The sequence below is a fragment of the Anoplopoma fimbria genome, chromosome 18, assembly GCF_027596085.1.
Source record: "Anoplopoma fimbria isolate UVic2021 breed Golden Eagle Sablefish chromosome 18, Afim_UVic_2022, whole genome shotgun sequence".
Classification (NCBI taxonomy): Eukaryota; Metazoa; Chordata; class Actinopteri; order Perciformes; family Anoplopomatidae; genus Anoplopoma; species Anoplopoma fimbria.
The window spans coordinates 2,164,811-2,183,393 of record NC_072466.1 but is presented as its reverse complement, the minus strand read 5'-3'; the positions used below and the strand labels follow the sequence as shown (position 1 = coordinate 2,183,393).

At 34.1% G+C, this 18,583-nt stretch overlaps 3 protein-coding genes across 3 annotated transcripts in view; 2 read left to right on the top strand and 1 right to left on the bottom strand.

Moving 5' to 3' along the window:
• cebpz (CCAAT enhancer binding protein zeta) overlaps nucleotides 1–7,658 on the top strand; it is a 21,297-nt gene extending 13,639 nt beyond the window's left edge. Inside the window, 5 exon segments of the mRNA XM_054618216.1 lie at nucleotides 5,444–5,476; nucleotides 6,307–6,402; nucleotides 6,482–6,549; nucleotides 6,669–6,750; nucleotides 7,173–7,658. Of these exon segments, the coding sequence (XP_054474191.1) occupies nucleotides 5,444–5,476; nucleotides 6,307–6,402; nucleotides 6,482–6,549; nucleotides 6,669–6,750; nucleotides 7,173–7,318 (425 nt within the window). The 3' untranslated portion in view covers nucleotides 7,319–7,658.
• Nucleotides 7,354–9,848, bottom strand: LOC129106934 (protein CEBPZOS-like). The gene is made up of 4 exons (XM_054618218.1): nucleotides 9,719–9,848; nucleotides 8,497–8,614; nucleotides 8,331–8,375; nucleotides 7,354–7,443 (listed from the first exon to the last, which is right to left on the bottom strand). The coding sequence occupies exons 2-4, from the start codon at nucleotides 8,612–8,614 to the stop codon at nucleotides 7,361–7,363; spliced, it is 246 nt and encodes an 81-aa protein (XP_054474193.1). The 5' UTR covers nucleotides 9,719–9,848; the 3' UTR covers nucleotides 7,354–7,360.
• Nucleotides 9,849–14,380: 4,532 nt separating this feature from the next.
• Nucleotides 14,381–17,688, top strand: LOC129107387 (hepatocyte nuclear factor 3-beta-like). The gene is given in 4 exon segments (XM_054618867.1): nucleotides 14,381–14,493; nucleotides 16,597–16,708; nucleotides 16,711–17,526; nucleotides 17,529–17,688. Coding segments are annotated over 4 exon segments (1,107 nt in total). The 5' UTR covers nucleotides 14,381–14,418; the 3' UTR covers nucleotides 17,633–17,688.
• Nucleotides 17,689–18,583: the final 895 nt, after the last annotated feature.

Below are 18,583 nucleotides of genomic sequence, written 5' to 3'. Positions count from 1 at the left end.
GTGATAATGTCAAAGCTTTTAAACAAAGTATTAAAATGAACCAATCATTCCGTCCATCGTCAGTGCACCAACATATTGCTAAAATGTTAGTAGATATTCTTAATATCACCATAAAAAGGACAATACAGAAGAAAATGTGATTCATTGTCAACTTCTTTTAATTTGCATAATTCACACAACCTGTGTGAAAGGAAGGAAGGGGACTAGGGAGCAAGGAGGAAAGGAAGGAAAGGAAGAGATCTAAAAGAAAAAATGTTTAAAGTAAAATGTTAATGGATGATTGAATGAATAAAATGAATAAATACATAAATAAATACATGTAGATGAATAAATAAATGAATGATTTAATTATTAATTCATTAATGACTGAATGATGACAATCACATCTTCAAAATACACACAGCGAAGTCTGCTGAAGTGATGTTATGTTTTCAAAATGAATAAGCAATGACTGCTGGGTCTATTTGATATTTGATTTGGATTTTAAAAAAGGGTAAGGATGCGTTTGATGTTTAGGTCATTGGCTGCAGAGGGAGAATATCTAACAGAAGGTACCTGATGTCTACGTTTCTCTCTACAGGAGGTCAGCTCAGAGGAGGTCGTTGGTGCGTTTGGGGTGATGGATGAAGAGGGGGATCCAGGAAACCTGAACCTTCTGATCGACAACGGGAGGATTTTACTGATCAAAGAGAGCCTTTGGCAACCCATCGAGGAGGAGTTATCAAAACCTGATCAAAGTTAAAATTAGGTTGACCTGAAACCAAATAACGACCATTGACATCGTCAAGGTTTAGGTGTTTTACTGTTCTTTTTATTCTCCATGTTCATGAACAAGCTGTATTTATAATGTATTAGTTATTTATTCAGTTTTTTATTGCATTGTTATTTTTTCCCCCTTATATTCTAATGTTTATATATTGAATGAATAGTTATTTATTGCATTGAATCCAATTATTCAAATGAAAACTATAACTATGTAATGGTTTGCATTGTTTGGTGTAAACCATCGGCTGTCCTACCTACAGTGTGGTACCCTGGGTGTAGAGCCTCCAACATGCTTTAGGGGACCCTGGATCTCTATCCCCGGCAAATACATCCAAGCACCACATTAATATATTAATACACATGCTTAATTATAGTCCGATCTACCGTGCTCTAGATGGGCAGTGATATTATGAGCCTGTTCATTTACACATTCACGCAGTCGACCATTTATTTCCAGTTGTAATGGTGATAAATCGTAATTAATATAACTTTCTGCATTTGGCAGCTTCAGCGGTGTAGACATTAGCCTGTATTAGGCTGTGTTTTACTTCTTCGTAGGCTATGGTGCTCTTTGTTTGTAACACGAGGCTGTTATTCACTGTGTGTATAGCCGACATAAAGATGTCCTTACTTTAGGATCAGTCACAGTCTTCTGCATTCTGCATCTGTGTATTCTCTGTTTATTGATATTTTCGCTGGGCAGAGCTTCAACCCGAGCGTTTTAAACGAAAAAGTGCTTTTTAAAATGTGTCTATGACAACCATATCTAGTCAACATAGCACCACTTTAACCACCTTTGTATGCTGGACTAGCATCACCCTCTGCATTGTATTATATATGTGGGCTACTATCTATTTGTTTTATAGTTGTTTTCACCATCAGCACCAAACGGAGGACGTCTGCTTCATACTTGCTATTGATGAGCTTGTCTCCGCTCAATCTGACAACATTAGGGTCCAGCAGGTGGCAACAACAAGCGGCCATTTGTTGAGTGCACCGAAACAAACAAATTCCGAATCAACGTTGGTTGATATGACAATACAATTTTTAATATCGATGGTTGCCATTTTTAATCATGCATTATTATTTGCATTGCTGCAACTATAACCGAAGCAATAGGCCTTTAAGCGTGAATGATTAAATTAAAATACATTTGTTTTGAGCCGAGGTAAACAGCCATGAAATGGTGGCAACAGGCTGGAGGTGAGAGTGAGCTGAGGACAGTGTCATCATGAGAGGAAGACATTAGGCTAGAACACACAGATGTCAAACCAGTTTCACACATCTAATCTAACGTCTTAGATCACACTACATTTCACATCACGTTGAAGCACAACACTTGAAAACTCTCTCCACTCCACTGGACTGTTGACATATATGTATATGAATGAAACAGGTCATTTTATGATCTCTACATTAATAACAGTGACAGTTATGTTTAACTAAATATTAAATAAGGTTTATTGAACAGACAGCGGTGTGTTAGTGATGTTTGCAGCCAGCAGACAGCTGAACTAAACGGTTTAAACAGCACCAACATTAGCTGGTTAACACAAAGCAGAGATAAACAGAGTGACGTCATAACTTTAGATCATTAAAGGCATACTGTACGGTTTCCAGTGATATGCACTTTTTAATATGTTGTTGAAATTGGTTTTTACATCCTGACAGCAATAAATAACTTATGGGCAATGAAAAAGAAGCGAAACAAAAACGAATTCTGTATCGGCTATAAACCTGTTAAAATGCTTACCAATCGGAGACATTGTACCCGAATCTAAAGAACCAATCACAAGCCTGCGCGTTCTCTCCCCTCTGTGTACGAGCCTGAGCCGGCCTGAGCGCGTTCACGGAGGGCAAAGAAAGCGTATAGTAGCCGACCGTTAGCTCAGCTCTCGCTCAATGAGGCAGCGGCAGCGTAGCTACCTGGTTGCTAAGTAGCAGCAGCGCTCGTGCACGGCTCTGTGTCGAGGGGTGGGGGCAGGGAGTCCTGAAGGGTGGGGGAGGAGTTAAACGGAACTCCGAAGAGAAGCTAATTTCAAATCATGCTAGCTCTCTCAAATCGTACAGTATAGCTTTAAATCAAAGTTTGACTAAGAGTAAGAACTATAAAGCTCCGGCTGTAAAGTTACGGTCGAGCTGACGTCATCACTCAGATAAGGGCAGATAACTGGGAGAGACTAATGTCAGACATTAATATGAGTTCTACAGAGTTTCACACTCCTATTCTACTCTAATCAATGAGCACTTTATCAATAAAAGTGAATATAATGAAAGTATTGTACTCATGACGTCATACCTGTCCAGTCAGAATTCAAACTGAGCGCTCGGTTTGAATTCTTCGAGTAGCGAGGATCCACGATGGCAGCTCCGGATTTAGAATTCGGAACAAATTGAGGCATCTGATTGGACGCCAAAAGCAGTGATACTCTGATTGGCTCACAGAATTCGGAACAATTGGAACAGAATTCGGAACAATTGGAACAGAGAAGACGCTCAGTTCAAATTGTGACTCGACAGCTACAGATTCTAAGCAGCAACAGGAACGACAAAGAAACACGGGAGAGGATCCATCTGTTAATAAATATAAATATGTACAGTCTGTTAATAAATATAAATATGTACAGTCTGTCAATAAATATAAATATGTACAGTCTGTCAATAAATATAAATATGTACAGTCTGTTAATAAATATAAATATGTACAGTCTGTCAATAAACATAAATATGTACAGTCTGTCAATAAATATAAATATGTACAGTCTGTTAATAAATATAAATATGTACAGTCTGTCAATAAATATAAATATGTACAGTCTGTCAATAAATATAAATATGTACAGTCTGTCAATAAATATAAATATGTACAGTCTGTCAATAAACATAAATATGTACAGTCTGTCAATAAATATAAATATGTACAGTCTGTCAATAAATATAAATATGTACAGTCTGTCAATAAACATAAATATGTACAGTCTGTCAATAAATATAAATATGTACAGTCTGTCAATAAACATGAATATGTATAGTCTGTCAATAAATATAAATATAAATATGTACAGTCTGTCAATAAACATAAATATGTATAGTCTGTCAATAAATATAAATATGTACAGTCTGTCAATAAATATATACAGTCTGTCAATAAATATAAATATGTACAGTCTGTCAATAAACATAAATATATACAGTCTGTCAATAAATATAAATATGTACAGTCTGTCAATAAATATAAATATATACAGTCTGTCAATAAACATAAATATGTACAGTCTGTCAATAAATATAAATATGTACAGTCTGACAATAAATATGAATAAATATAAATATATACAGTCTGTCAATAAATATAAATATGTACAGTCTGTCAATAAATAAATATCTGTCAATAAATATAAATATATACAGTCTGTCAATAAATATATACAGTCTGTCAATAAATATAAATATGTACAGTCTGTCAATAAATATAAATATGTACAGTCTGTCAATAAATATGAATAAATAAAAATATATACATAAAAATATGTACAGTCTGTCAATAAATATAAATATGTACAGTCTGTCAATAAATATGAATAAATAAAAATATATACAGTCTGTCAATAAATATGTACTGTCTGTCAATAAATATAAATATGTACAGTCTGTCAATAAATATAAATATGTACAGTCTGTCAATAAATATGAATAAATATAAATATATACAGTCTGTCAATAAATATGTAATAAATATAAATATGGACAGTCTGTCAATTAATAAAAATAAGAATAAATATGTACAGTCTGTCAATAAATAAAAATACGTACTTCTCTCCATAAATATAAATAATAATAATATGCAGCTTTATTGGTCATTGTGCAAAAAGACTATAGATACATTAAACATGTTGTTGAGTTCTATACTTACATTATCCTATTTTCAAACCTGAGGAAACTATCATTTTAATCAAACTAACAGTCCGTTTTATGTCCCCTTTAGTGCAGCGTCAGCATGGTTGTTGTCTGCCAGAAGCAAAAAAGTCATAATTTGAATTTTAATCCAGTTTTAAGCCACATTTCTATGAAAACCTTTTTTGTTTTCCGTGTTTTTTAACTATATAATTTAACTGGATGAAGGATTTCAGTCACCAGACGTCTTACTGTATGTGTTGAACGCTGCATTATTCTCCCAAACACCAGAGGGCGTACTAACAAAATTAACTTTTTAAGAATCAAAAAGACGACGACTGTAACCGATAAATATGCCATAAACCAACCTCTACTATGCTGAAGAGGGATTGTAATTATCTGTAAACTCAAATTCATAAACTACTTTATTGCCTTTATAGAAGTCCTGTAAAGAAACAAGTCAAATATTTAATGCATTCTAAAGAAACAAAGGTTGAATATCCTGTAAACTATTTGATTTGACTGCTAAACATTTAGTAAAGATGTAGATTTTTAAGTTTCTAAAGCGTTTAAAAAAGATTCGGCCTTCTTTGTATAATCTTTATACATGTAAATTGAGCTTTTATCAATTAGCTGAAAATAGTAATAATTCCTATTGGATATAAATTGAAGTTGAGATCATATTTATGTTAATATTTGTCCGTATTCTTGTTCATGCTTTCATATATAAGATGAGTTTAGCTGTTTAAGGACTCTAACCTGTTGTTTGTGTCTCTTCTCTCAGTTCCAGAGTTGGAGGATGACGACGCATTCGGTGGTGAGTTAACAAACAAACAAACTTCACTTCATTCCGTTAATCAAATATACACCAAGTACTTTATGGAGTATTGTCACAAAGCGGGCCTTTAAATATAACATTTATAAAAAAACAGGTGGAACATGTTCACACAAACAATAAAAATGGCTTCAGAAAAATATTAGAAACCAGAAAATAGAAGAACGCCACTTAAGTACAACGTATGAAGTACTAGAATTCTACTCTACTACAACTCAGACACAAATATTGTTCTTTTTACTTCACTTATTGATAACTTAAGTTACTTTGCCGATTCTGGATAATAATACTAAAATAAACTAATAAATTATGATGTATTATTGTTTGTTAAGACAAAACTTCATTGAGTAAATACACAATGTACCCAGCAGTATTTGAAGTAATTAAAATGAGCTCCACCAGCTACAACATTAAAGTGATAAACACATTAATGCATCAATAATTAAATAATATAACATAAGAAAAGTCCATTCTGCTTAATGGGAACTTTGATTTTTGGTACTTTTTGTATATTTTGATAGAAGTTCTGTTATTTATGTAAAATTTTGAATGTAGGACTTTTACTTACCAAGTATTTAAACTCTGTGGTATTATTGCTTTTACTTAACTAAGCCAACATTTCCATATGAACAATAATTAACATATAAATAATAGTAAATAAATGCATAAAAAAGAGGCAAATGTATCAAAGAAGTAAAATATTCTCTATAAAAACAATAATATATATATATATGTTTACTTCTTTGTGTTTCAGAAGATCACAAACTAAACTTTCCTGCTTTAAATAATAAAATAAATGTTTTTTTCTGCAGTTTCAGACGATGAGATGGAAATTCCAGACATCACTCCTCGTACCAAGAAGGGGAAAAGGAAATCTTCCGAGGAGCTCGACTTCTCTGGGACTTTAGGTTCGTTTACCTTATTTTTCATATTTAATGTTTATGTTGTTTATGTTGTTGGTTTACTGATTGTTGCTCCATCTCGTAGATTCCAAACAGGGGAAGAAGAAGAAGAAAGGAAAGAAAGATACCGCCATTTTTGCTTCTGCTGAAGAGGTGAGATGTTTTATGAGTTTAAATAGTTCAACGTATCTTTTTTTGCAACATTTCTCGACATACTATGAAGTTTTTTCCTGACATTTTTAACATACTAATGATAAACTATTTTTTTTCAGTTTGGTTCAATGTTGGATGAGAACGCCGGCTCCAAGTTTGATAACATTGGAATGAACGCGGTGGCCAACACTGACAAAGCAGGTGGGCTGGAGAAATGGAAAACATTGGAGCACTGTTCACACCTTTTGTTGTGTATATGATGAGTGCTGTATAAATATGTTAAAATGTTAGGACACTTCTAAAGCCAGAGTAGACAGGTATCATAAGTACATATTGGTTCTCCAGTTGGAATCTTTAATGTCTGAGCATCATGTTAACAAGAAAAAGGTGAAAGTTTTTATTCAGTTTGCTGGATACCAGCCATGTTTATTAAACTCTCCACTGAGAGAAACACATCAGTTGGACAACAGCTTTCCCAAAAAAACTTCAGTTAAAGACATATAATCTGAAACAGGTTGACTCAGGTTTACAGACACGTCGTCCACATCTTCTGTACTTGTTGCTGTAGTCTTCTGTTAGATCCATAAAACCAGAGACTGACTTGTTTTTTTTGTCCTTTCTAGGCCTGAAACAGTTGAAGTGGGAAGCCCATCGAGACGACTGGATCCAAGGCCGCGATGCCAAAACGATGCGCAAGAAGAAGACCACGTTCAACAAAAAGAGGAACTTCGGTCGAGTCAAGGCATTCGGGAACAAGAAGAGGAAGTAGTAGCAGCTGCCGTGTGTTTGTGGATTTTTTTAACGGACACCTTCATTCCTGTTTGACCGACCACGCTTCATGGTCTTTCTCTCGGATTCCGTAGACCCCTGCCCACTCATTGGACTGGTAGTAAACTAGGAGGAAACACACGAGAAGAAACTGGTTTTGTAAAATCAAAGACTTTGACTCATATTGCCCCTACGTTGTAAGAAGACATGTACATCAATGAAGATTAAAATTATTAACATTTTCTGATGTACTCTTTGGTTTTCTTTCAAGAACATCTTTGTAGACTTCATGCCAAAGTGATATATTTTCAGTGATGCTGTATTAAACGAATTACATCTTTTTTCACCTTTTTTTCCATTTGTGCTGCTCTATTGATGTTTGTGTTAATAGTATATAGTAAAAGTACAGCATGTCAAAAAAAATGATAGTTTAGCATATCGGAAAAAAAATAGTATAGCATGTCAAAAAATAAAATCATAGTATTGTATGTCGAAATAAGTAAAAAAAAAAGTCAGTATAGTATGTCGGAAAAAAAGTCATAGTATTGTATGTCAAAAAAAGTAAAAATAAGTCATAGTATAGTATGTCGAAAAAATAAAATTAAAAATCAGTATAGCATGTCGAAAAAATAAAAGGTAAGTCATAGTGTAGCATGTCAAAAAAGTCATAGTATAGCATGTAACAAAATAAAATCATAGTATGTCAAAATAAGTTAAAAAAAAAGTCAGTATAGCATGTCGAAAAAAAGAAAAAACTTAAAAGTCATTGTATAGTATGTCGTAAAAAAAGGTCATAGTATTGTATGTCGAAATAAGTAAAAATAAGTCATAGTATAGCATGTCCAAAAAAAAAAAAGAATAAAGTCATTGTATAGAATGTCGAAAATAAGTCATAGTATGTCCAAAAAAGATTTAAAAAAGTCATAGTATTGTATGCTGAAATAAGTTAAAAAAATAGTATAGTATGTCGAAAAATCACAAACCACAATTATTCTAAATAAATGTCTTCTCACCTTCTAGAACTGATGGAAACCTCCTGTTCATGGTGTTCCTGAAATCTGTGGTGGAAATAAAACAGGATTTGTTTTAGAAGACGTAAAGTCACTTAACACAGATCAAAGCGTCTTCAGCTCTTTGCAAGTCAAACACTATGATAAAGTAATAATCAATATCCGACACCTTGACTGTTGTTCATCTTGTGAAACAGCCCGTACGCCCCGAAGACGCCCAGCAGCTCCAGAGCGATCACTCCCTTCATGAGTTTCTTGGCCAGAGGCTCCAGAGGTTTGGGAGGCATCTGAGGAGAGATCAACACAAACAAACAACCTTATTTCACTTTAACAAGGATGTTACCTTATGACACAAACATTTCTGTACTTTCAAATTTACAAAAACCTACACTTGCTCGTATAGTGGTCATCACTCTGGTGAAACAACACAACAAAAATATGGTCTTCTAATTAAAAAGGAGCAAATTCACTCAATTTTCTGACATTTTATTCAGCAAGAAATCAAACTTTAATTAATATCATAACTAAATAATCCCTAATATTAAAATATCTAGTAATTTACATTGTTAGCGTGCAATTAAATTGTATAAAAATGATTTATGCCGTCTTTTTTGCATGCATGCAGGATTATTTAAAGGTATGTAGATTAATGCACGTAACGCAAAACCAAAGTTCACAACAACTCTGCAGAGGTTAGCAGTTATTTTGGTATTTTGTATTTCATAGCATAAGTAATATAACTGTTTCAGTTTTATAACCTGTTGTGAGATGTTGATTTTTAATGTTTTTTACAGTTTAATGTGTATTATAATAAAGATATTTCACCAAAGGTCCCAGTTTGCAGTTTGTAACCTCAGTCCACAGTAACAGGATGTGTCTGTTTTTGACATTTGCACTAATAAAGAGACATGCATACTTTTTTTTCTGCTGTATCAAACTCTCTCTTAATATGAACCGAAAAGTGTTCTGTTACACAAAAAACAATCATTACATATTAATCACAATTATTGTTATAACATTTAAAGGGTAGGCCTAATTTAAATATTGGACAAAAATCTATTTGCCTTTAATATTTCTCATACAGCTTGAGATCTCTTTTGCTTCTTTGGAAGTTATATTAATATAATAATAAAGATATTGCAGAGAAAATATAAATATTTTAAATTAAAAATGTAAGCATTGTGTAAAGGTTTTAGATTTTAAAATGTGACCTTTTGCAACATTTCTGATGTCTATGAGTTGCAAACGCACATTACTGCAGAATGAGTACTTTAATTGAGATATTTTAAACACATTTTGCTGGTAATAATAAATAAATAATTATGCATTCAGATAAACAGTGAATATCTTTATCTTCATGTTTAAGTCCTCTCTCTCTTAAATAAACTCACCTTCAGATTGGCAGTAGAGAAAAACAACAGAATGAGAGTTTACGAGTTAATGAACAAAGTCAAAGCTGTTTAAACAACATTAATGTTTGCACATGTCCTTGTAGAGAAACAGCAGCTACTTCCTGGTTACGGAAGCTCGGCTGGTACAAACAATATCAGCTGCGACTTTTTTTCCACTTTCGCGGATCGTGCTGTTATTAAATGACTTAAACTGCTAGGAATAATAATAATAATAATAATAATAATAATAATAATAATAATAATAATAATAATAATAATAATAATAATAATAATAATAATGAAAAATAATAATAATAATAATAATCAGAATCATAATAATCAGAATAATAATAATAATAATAATAATAATAAAATTAAAAATAAAAATAATAATAAAAATGAATCATAATAATAATAATAATAATAATAATAATAATAATAATATCATAATAATAATAATAATAATAATAATCATAATCATAATAATAATCATAATCATATAATAATAATTATTATAATTATATAATAATAATAATAATATAATAGTAATAATATAATAATACTAATTATAATAATAATAATAATATAATAATAATACTAATAATAATAATATAATATAATAATAATAATAATATAATAATAATAATAATATAATAATAATATATAATAATAATAAATAATAATGGTAAAATATATAATAATAACAATAATAATAATAATAATTATAATGAATTATTCGGAATACTTTTGTTTTTATTATTGGTTTTATTAAACTACATTTATTTTCATTTTATATTTTACATTTTACATTTTACATTCTATATTTTATATTTTATATTTTATATTTTATATTTTATATTTTATATTTTATGTATTTATTTATGTATTTATTTATTTTAGTATTACTCACTCAGATGTCTAATTTAATTTCATTACTTACACTTGTAAAAGCTCATTTTCACAGCGTGGTATAGTTACTTTTAACCTATTTAAGAAAGGTATATTAATACCTCTTTACTACTGCCTTTCAGTATTAACATGGTGCTGTAATGTAAAAGGTAAAAGAAATAAAGATATGGGCAATAATTAATCAATGGAGCTTTGACATGCTCAGAAAATCAGGATTTTCCATTAATTATATGCATACAGTCATATTTTGATTTAAGAAAGTTCATTGCTTTTTGCTTTCCTTCCTAGAAATATTGAGTCTCATTCTCTGTGAAAAGATGAAGCCATAAAAAAGACAATTTAATAAACAAAGTACTTGAAAAGCATATAGCCTTTATCCCTCACATGCAGATCAATCAGATTACTTAATTTGTTCCCAGGATGCACAAACACTTTATCATTACTTTGTCCTTAATGTTTCTAATGTAATTGTGATTTCATCCAGATGTAGTTGCAGAGACTCACCAGTAGGTGTCAGTGTGTTCTTTTTGAGGTTTCAGATGAGAAGGAAGTTCAGTAAAAGAAAAAGTTTATAACCTGCAGAAACTGAAAGAAAAGACAAAGATTCACCTGAGAAAAGTCTGCATGTAAAAGAGATTTCATGTGAAAGAAGCGAAATCAAATATGATGCATTGCTGCAGATTAAACTAACCAACAGGACATAAAGGAGTTATAATGCAACATACACATTTATGCAGAAGGAATATTAATAATATAATAGTTGAACTCTTTAATGATCAATCAATACTTTTACTTTAAGTTTAAATACATTTTACTGACACATACCTTCATACTTCATTAAGGTTTTGCATGCAGGACTTGTATACTTGAATACTTGACTACAGTGTGGAAGTATTTAGTACTGCAGTAAAGGATCTGAATACTTTTTATTATATCAAATATACAGTTTTGAGTGAAATGCAATGTTTAAACACTAAAGTACCCATGAGCCTCAGCAGCCGAGCAACGTAAACCAACACAACTATAAATGACAACGATTAGTTGATTAATCGACTATTCAGCTGAAATAAAACATTGAAGTTTTTTAAAGAAAAAAGGCCAAAAGTCTGATGGTTCCAGGTTTTCCTTTCTTGGACTTAGATTCTAGGAAATTGAATATTTAGTTTTAGACTGAAATGTGCAAACACATACAACAGTGTTTTCTTAAAGGAATAGTTTGATGGTTTGGGAAGTATGTACATTAGTATAAACAACAGCTGGGAGCAGCAGGCTAGCTGTTCCCCCTGTTTCCAGTCTTTATGCTAAGCTAGGCTAACACTGTCCTGACTCCAGCTCTGTACTGAACACACAGACATGTGAACTATTTTGATCTTATCTAATATTATTATAAGATTATTAAATGCATGTATTTAGCTACTGATGGAGTTTTTTTGCAGTGGTGGAATCTAACTAAGTATATTTACTTTACTTATACATAAGTAGCATTGTCAATGCAGGACTTTTACTTGTTACACAACATGTTTACATTTATTTTACTTAAGTAAAGGATCTAAATACGTCCTCCACTTCGGGTTATTTGTACATGTGTGAGTAAACATAAGGAGAAGATAGACTGTAACTCGAGGAAGGCTTCAAGTTTCGTGTATTTGTTGTGGAAAACACATTTAAAACTACACTTTTTTTAAGTGAAATGTCAAATGTAGCATTCCTGCAGTTGTTTTTCAGTCAGTAATTTGTATTACGAGTATATTTTACAAGAGCCAGACTAGCTTTTTGCACCACCTCCCACATATCTCAGCCCTCTTCCTTCTTCCCGACAGTCTCATTGACCCGCTGAGCTACGCTGGACCACAAAAGGTGAAATATTTGTGGTTGTTTGACGTCCACACAGGGAGGACAGGTTGTGTGTGTGTGCAGAGAGCATGGTGGTCCGGCTCCTCTTGTTGCCTCACCTCGGTCGTGTGTACCGTCCATCCTGTCGTCCTTTCAGATTCATCACCAGGTAAACACACTCTGGGACAGGCCTCAAACAGTAAAAACCTGCAGTATCGGAGGAGGAGGAGGAGGAGGAGGAGGAGGAGGAGGAGGAAGATCCCACAGACAGTCTCCACTCTGCTTGTTAACTCTTGTGAAACACAACATGAATAAAACAGTTTAGGGGTGATTTTTGTTGTTTTCCACAAGTTTCAGTTCATTCAGATTGTCACAATCATAAGAACAATCTGTATCTACAGGAGAAAATAAATCATTTCGTACAAATTTGTTATTTCAAGGAAAAACAGGAAATTTAACTGCAGTAAAGATGGCCAAGGTATGTTAAAGGGAAGTACAAAGAAGTACTTTTCAACACAAATTATGACTGAAAGCTCCAGAACAGCTACTAAATAGTATTTGGGACGAGTTAGTTTTCAATTTACAAAGTAAAAAATGAACTTTAAAGTCATAACCCTGAAGAGTTTAATGAAATAAAACCCCATTTAATGTATTTACAATCTTTAATGACATCTCTATATATAATAGTTTACATTGTTAGTGGTGGAGTTACAGCAGAGCTGGAAAAAGTACTCAGAATGTGTAGTAACAGTATACCACCTTGTAAAAACAACTTATGTACTCAAAATTGTAAATAAGTAAAAGTACAAAAGTATTACCGAAGAGTACCTAACCAACAGTAAAAGCACTCATTATGCAGAATAATAAATGTATATAATATATTGTATTATAATTATTGCTCACTTTAAATACTTTATATACTGCTGGTATTGTGAATTACCATCAGGGGTCAATAAAGTTTTGGCTTAATCTATAATAAAACATCATAATCTATTAGTTATTTTATTATATATAGTATTAATAATCTGAATTTGCAAAGTATTTAAATGCAGTGGAGTAAAAAGCACAAAAACTCCCCTCTGAGATGTTTAGCAGAAAATGGAAATACTCAAATAAAGTACTTCAAAAGTACACTTTGGCTACTTTAGTAAGAGTACTTAGTGACGTGATGACGTTACCTGAGCGACGTCACATCGGACAGGTAATAATGACATAATTTCCTGAGATGCAAACCAGGTGGGAGTCTCGAGCAGAGGTGGAACATATTGAAATCTGAGCGTGCATGAGGAGGGATGGAGAGGGGAGGCAGCTGATTGGACGCTGGGCTGCAGGAGTCCCTCAGTGAGCAGAGAGGCCGGTCACACAGCCCCAGACAGCCGCTCAGGTGTGAGCCAGACCCGGTCCTAGACAGCCAGGTGCGGTGCGTGGTGCGTGGTGCGTTTTGCGTGGTGCATTCTGCGTTTTGCGTGTTTTTTGCATGCGTGTTTTGCGTGCATTCTGTTTTGCGTTTTGTGTTTTGCATTCTGCGTTTTGCGTGTTTTGCGTGTTTTGCGTGGTGCATTCTGAGTTTTGCGTGTTTTGCGTTGTGCATTCTGCGTTTTGCGTGTTTTGCGTTGTGCATTCTGCGTTTTGCGTGTTTTGCATGGTGCATTCTGAGTTTTGCGTGTTTTGCATGGTGCATTCTGAGTTTTGCGTGTTTTGCATGGTGCATTCTGAGTTTTGCGTGTTTTGCGTGGTGCATTCTGCGTTTTGCGTGTTTTGCATGGTGCATTCTGAGTTTTGCGTGTTTTGCATGGTGCATTCTGAGTTTTGCGTGTTTTGCATGGTGCATTCTGAGTTTTGCGTTGTGCATTCTGCGTTTTGCGTGTTTTTCATTCTGAGTTTTGCGTGTTTTGCGTGGTGCAGTCTGCGTGGTGCGTGGAGCCGCCTGGATGTGTTAGGTGTTGGGAGTCTCCACGATGCTGAGCTCGGTTAAGATGGAGGGACACGAGCATCCAGACTGGAGCGGGAGCGGCTACTACGGAGAAACTGAGGTCTGTGCACTTTACTGTTATTATTATTATTATTATTAGGAGAGAATATTAACTGTTATTACACATCATAAATAGATAAACACCTAAATTAACATTATAAGTGGCAAAAAAGTCAAATATATATACTTATATATCACATTTATTCTCCACACAAACACATGTGGATGTTTTTCATATATATTTTGCAATTAATAACCTATTCGTTGGCATAGCTCCTTTTTGCATTAAAATGAAGGATAATAGTTCATTAAGTGTATTTTCTGTGTGAGTTTTGCAGCAAAGTGAGAAATCACGTCCAGAATGAAATGTGTTTTTATTGGTTTAGTTAAAGTTTGCATCCAAGCTTATATTAGTTATGTGCCTGCTTTAAAAAAAATCTTACATTTTAAATTAAATAAAACCTTTGAAGGAGAAATGTGAATTATTCTTGAGGTGATTCTTCTGATTCAGTGCAGGTTGACAGTGAATTATGGTGAAACAGATATCAGTAAAATGAGACTTTTGGGAGATTTGAAAGGGTTAAATTAAAGATTATTTATCTCAGCCATGTGTATTATGTAAAGTGAGAGTAAAGTATGAACTACAGTGTTTTTAAATGGCTGTTAAAAGGACTCTGGACATACATTTAAGCTGTTTATCATCATTATCATGGAGAGAAAAGATTGACAAAAAAGAAAGAAATCATGATCAATGTTAAGGACCTCTCAACGACATTTATTTATCCTTAATAATAATAATAATAATAATAATAATAATAATAATAATAATAATAATAATACATTTTTCTATACAAGGCCTTAGACACTGAGGTCATGTTTCCTTTTTTCTTGGAGTGAAATGGTTTAAGCAACAATCATTCCAGTTTTTATTAAGCTGAAGAGCATTTTGACCTTTAAATTGAGAGATAAAAAGATTAAAGGTCTGTAATTCCCTCATAGCTGGAAGCTCGCTGGAGAGACAGATGTAATACATTATTAAGTAATTATGAAAAGTTATATCTTGGAGTTTAGTTAATGTCATTGTCAAGAGAATCTCCATGAAATGAAATGTTCAGTTTAATTAAAACCTGGAAATAGAGTGGAGGTTTGGAGGACTTTGACTCTGCTTCAGTCATCTGTAATTAACTCCATCTGTTAATCGTGGCCTCATTGGTATCAATATAATAATAATAATAATAAAATAAAGGATCTGTAATGAAGGTGTGAGGCAATAAACAACAATGTGGATGATGGATCCATAAGTGTCTGAATTTAATATGCGTTCAATGAACTAAATATATTATGAGTGGCTGTTATAGAGCAACACATAAGAAACAGCTATAACAAATACCTTCCTTATGTTTGTGTTCAACATGACAGAGATAAATATATACAGAGATGCAAAGATTAATCTATTAGTCAGCCGAGTATTTAGATCATTTCAACACAGTTACAACCTTTAAAACGACACAGATTTGCTGCTTTTCTTTGTCATATAAATGAATCTGACTTTCTTTAGTTGTTGGATTGTTAGTTTAGACAAAATAAACAATCTGAGGGTTTTGGGAAATTATTATTGGTTTATAGGCCTTCACAATTTAAGGCATTTTTAGACCAAACAATCGAATATTCATTCCAATGAATTATGGTGAAACAGATATCAGTAAAATGAGACTTTTGGGAGATTTGAAAGGGTTAAATGAAAGATTATTTATCTCAGCCATGTGTATTATGTAAAGTGAGAGTAAAGTATGAACTACAGTGTTTTTAAATGGCTGTTAAAAGGACATTTAAGCTGTTTATCATCATTATCATGGAGAGAAAAGAAAGAAATCTGAGCCAGTCATGATCAATGTTAAGGATTTATTTATCAATAACGCATATAATAATAATAATAATAATAATAATAATAATAATAATAATAATAATATAATATCATAAGCAGCCCAATTTAAATGTGAAATATTATTTATAAGAACGAACAAAAAACAAATAGTTTAATGTCTTATGTTAATCTTTTTTAAAATATAATTACATAGTTTTTTTAATAAAATGAAGCCTGTTTTATAGGTGTATTAAAACACTTTAATACACATTTGTAACAACCTGGTTCTCTGTGTTCCAGTGCTACACATCAGCTGGGAACATGAACTCAATGGGCTACATGAACGCGCCCAGTATGACCAGTACCGGGCACATGAACGCGCATTACGCACACCCGATGGGGGTCCCACAGGGCCCCGGGTCATGCTGCAGGCCGGGGCCGGGATGTCGGGCCTCGGAGGCTCCCTGCAGCCGAGCATGGGCTCCATCAGCCCGCCGCCGTACGGGAGCCTCCCGGTGGTGAGCCCGGTGTACGGACAGGCCCAGGTGAGATCCAGGGAACCCAAACCGTACCGGAGGAGCTACACCCATGCAAAACCTCCCTACTCCTACATCTCCCTCATCACCATGGCCATCCAGCAGTCCGGGGTCAAGATGCTGACCCTGAATGAGATCTACCAGTGGATCACAGACCTGTTCCCGTTCTACCGGCAGAACCAGCAGCGGTGGCAGAACTCCATCCGACACTCTCTGTCCTTCAACGACTGCTTCATCAAGGTGCCTCGGTTACCGGACAAACCGGGCAAGGGGTCGTTCTGGGCTCTGCACCCGGACTCCGGGAACATGTTCGAGAACGGCTGCTACCTGCGGCGGCAGAAGAGGTTCAAGACCGGGAGAGGAGGAGAAGGAGGGGAGAAGGAGTCTGAAGGAGGCTCCACCAGCACCACCACCACCACCACCACCACCACCAGTGGGAGTACGCGTTCAGACTCCCCGCACTCCTCCTCCCCAGACTCCCCCACCTCCTCAGACCCAAAGGTCACCGGGGTTGACCTCAAAGTGCCATCCAGCCCGACGCGCGTCAACTCTCCTTTTACGCAGCACCTGTTCTCCCACCACCACCAGTACCACCACCACCACCACCACCTGAAGCCGGAGCACTACCACCCCCATTACTCCTTCAACCACCCGTTCTCCATCAACAACCTCATGTCGGAGCCGGTGGTGCAGTACGGGGGTATGGCTGTCCGGTGGTGTCCAAAACCGGCCTTGACCCCTCTCACCCCGACGCCAGCTACTACCGTGGGGTGTACAGCAGGCCCATCATGAACTCCTGAAGCTCTGGTCTCCACACCGAGAACACCTTGTACATTTGTGAATGTGAGAGAGAGAAAAGAGGCCCTTAAATTGCAGGATTTTTTCATCAGTCATTTGTGTTTTGTTTGTATTTGTGCAACAGATAAAAAAAAATCTTTATATGAAAACAGTCTATGTTTTATTTAATTTAATCTTCTACATAAATGTTTCTTTAATATATATATTTTTATTATTAAATGAGATTAAATCATATTTAGTTTGAATGCCATGACGCATCATTAGCATGGAAATCCACATTAAGTGGTTTAATTATCAGCTGCAGGGTCACAGAGATGAAAGCATCAGCAGATAACAACAAGAGGACAAATGATGCTCTTAAATCACATTAACATCCAACATAAGTGATGCTTAACAGCAGATAACAGACTTCATGGGTCAGGCCGGACATTTATCAGCATCTTTAACAGCCGCCACTTCAAACTGTGACAAAGAAAACACTTTAGAGTAAATGTTTCTCCTCTTCATGTGTAGTATTTCTTCCAAATATGAAGCTATAGCAAAACATGACGTCATAATTATCCGAACAGCACTTATCACTAACAATTACATAAAATAAATTCAAATAAACACAATCAGTCAACAATAAACAATCAGCAACTATCTTTTTAAATAAATCTTTAAAGTCATTTTATTTATTTAAAAAAAAGCGCAAACGTTTTCTGATTCCAGCCTCCAAAAAAAAAAAAAACTGGCAAATTGGGCTGTAATTCAATATCATCTTCACTAATGAAATCTGCAGATTATTATTTGGATTCATTGTTTATTTTATGAACTGCAGAGGTGGACGAAGTACTCAGACCTTTAACTTAAGTAAAAGTAGAAATACTATTGTCAAAATACTTCATTGCAAGTGGAAGTCCTGCATCCAAAAAGTATTATCAGCTAAATGTACTGAAAGCATCAAAAGCAAA

Bases quoted from the DNA above. Each gene is read 5' to 3' on its own strand.
- LOC129106934 (XM_054618218.1), bottom strand. From the start codon at position 8,614: ATGCCTCCCAAACCTCTGGAGCCTCTGGCCAAGAAACTCATGAAGGGA. The intron at 8,376-8,496 runs GTGTCGGATATT...TTTCCACCACAG, and splicing joins CAAGATGAACAACAGTCAAG to ATTTCAGGAACACCATGAAC. The intron at 7,444-8,330 runs GTGAGAAGACAT...GTTTCCTCCTAG, and splicing joins GTTTCCATCAGTTCTAGAAG to TTTACTACCAGTCCAATGAG.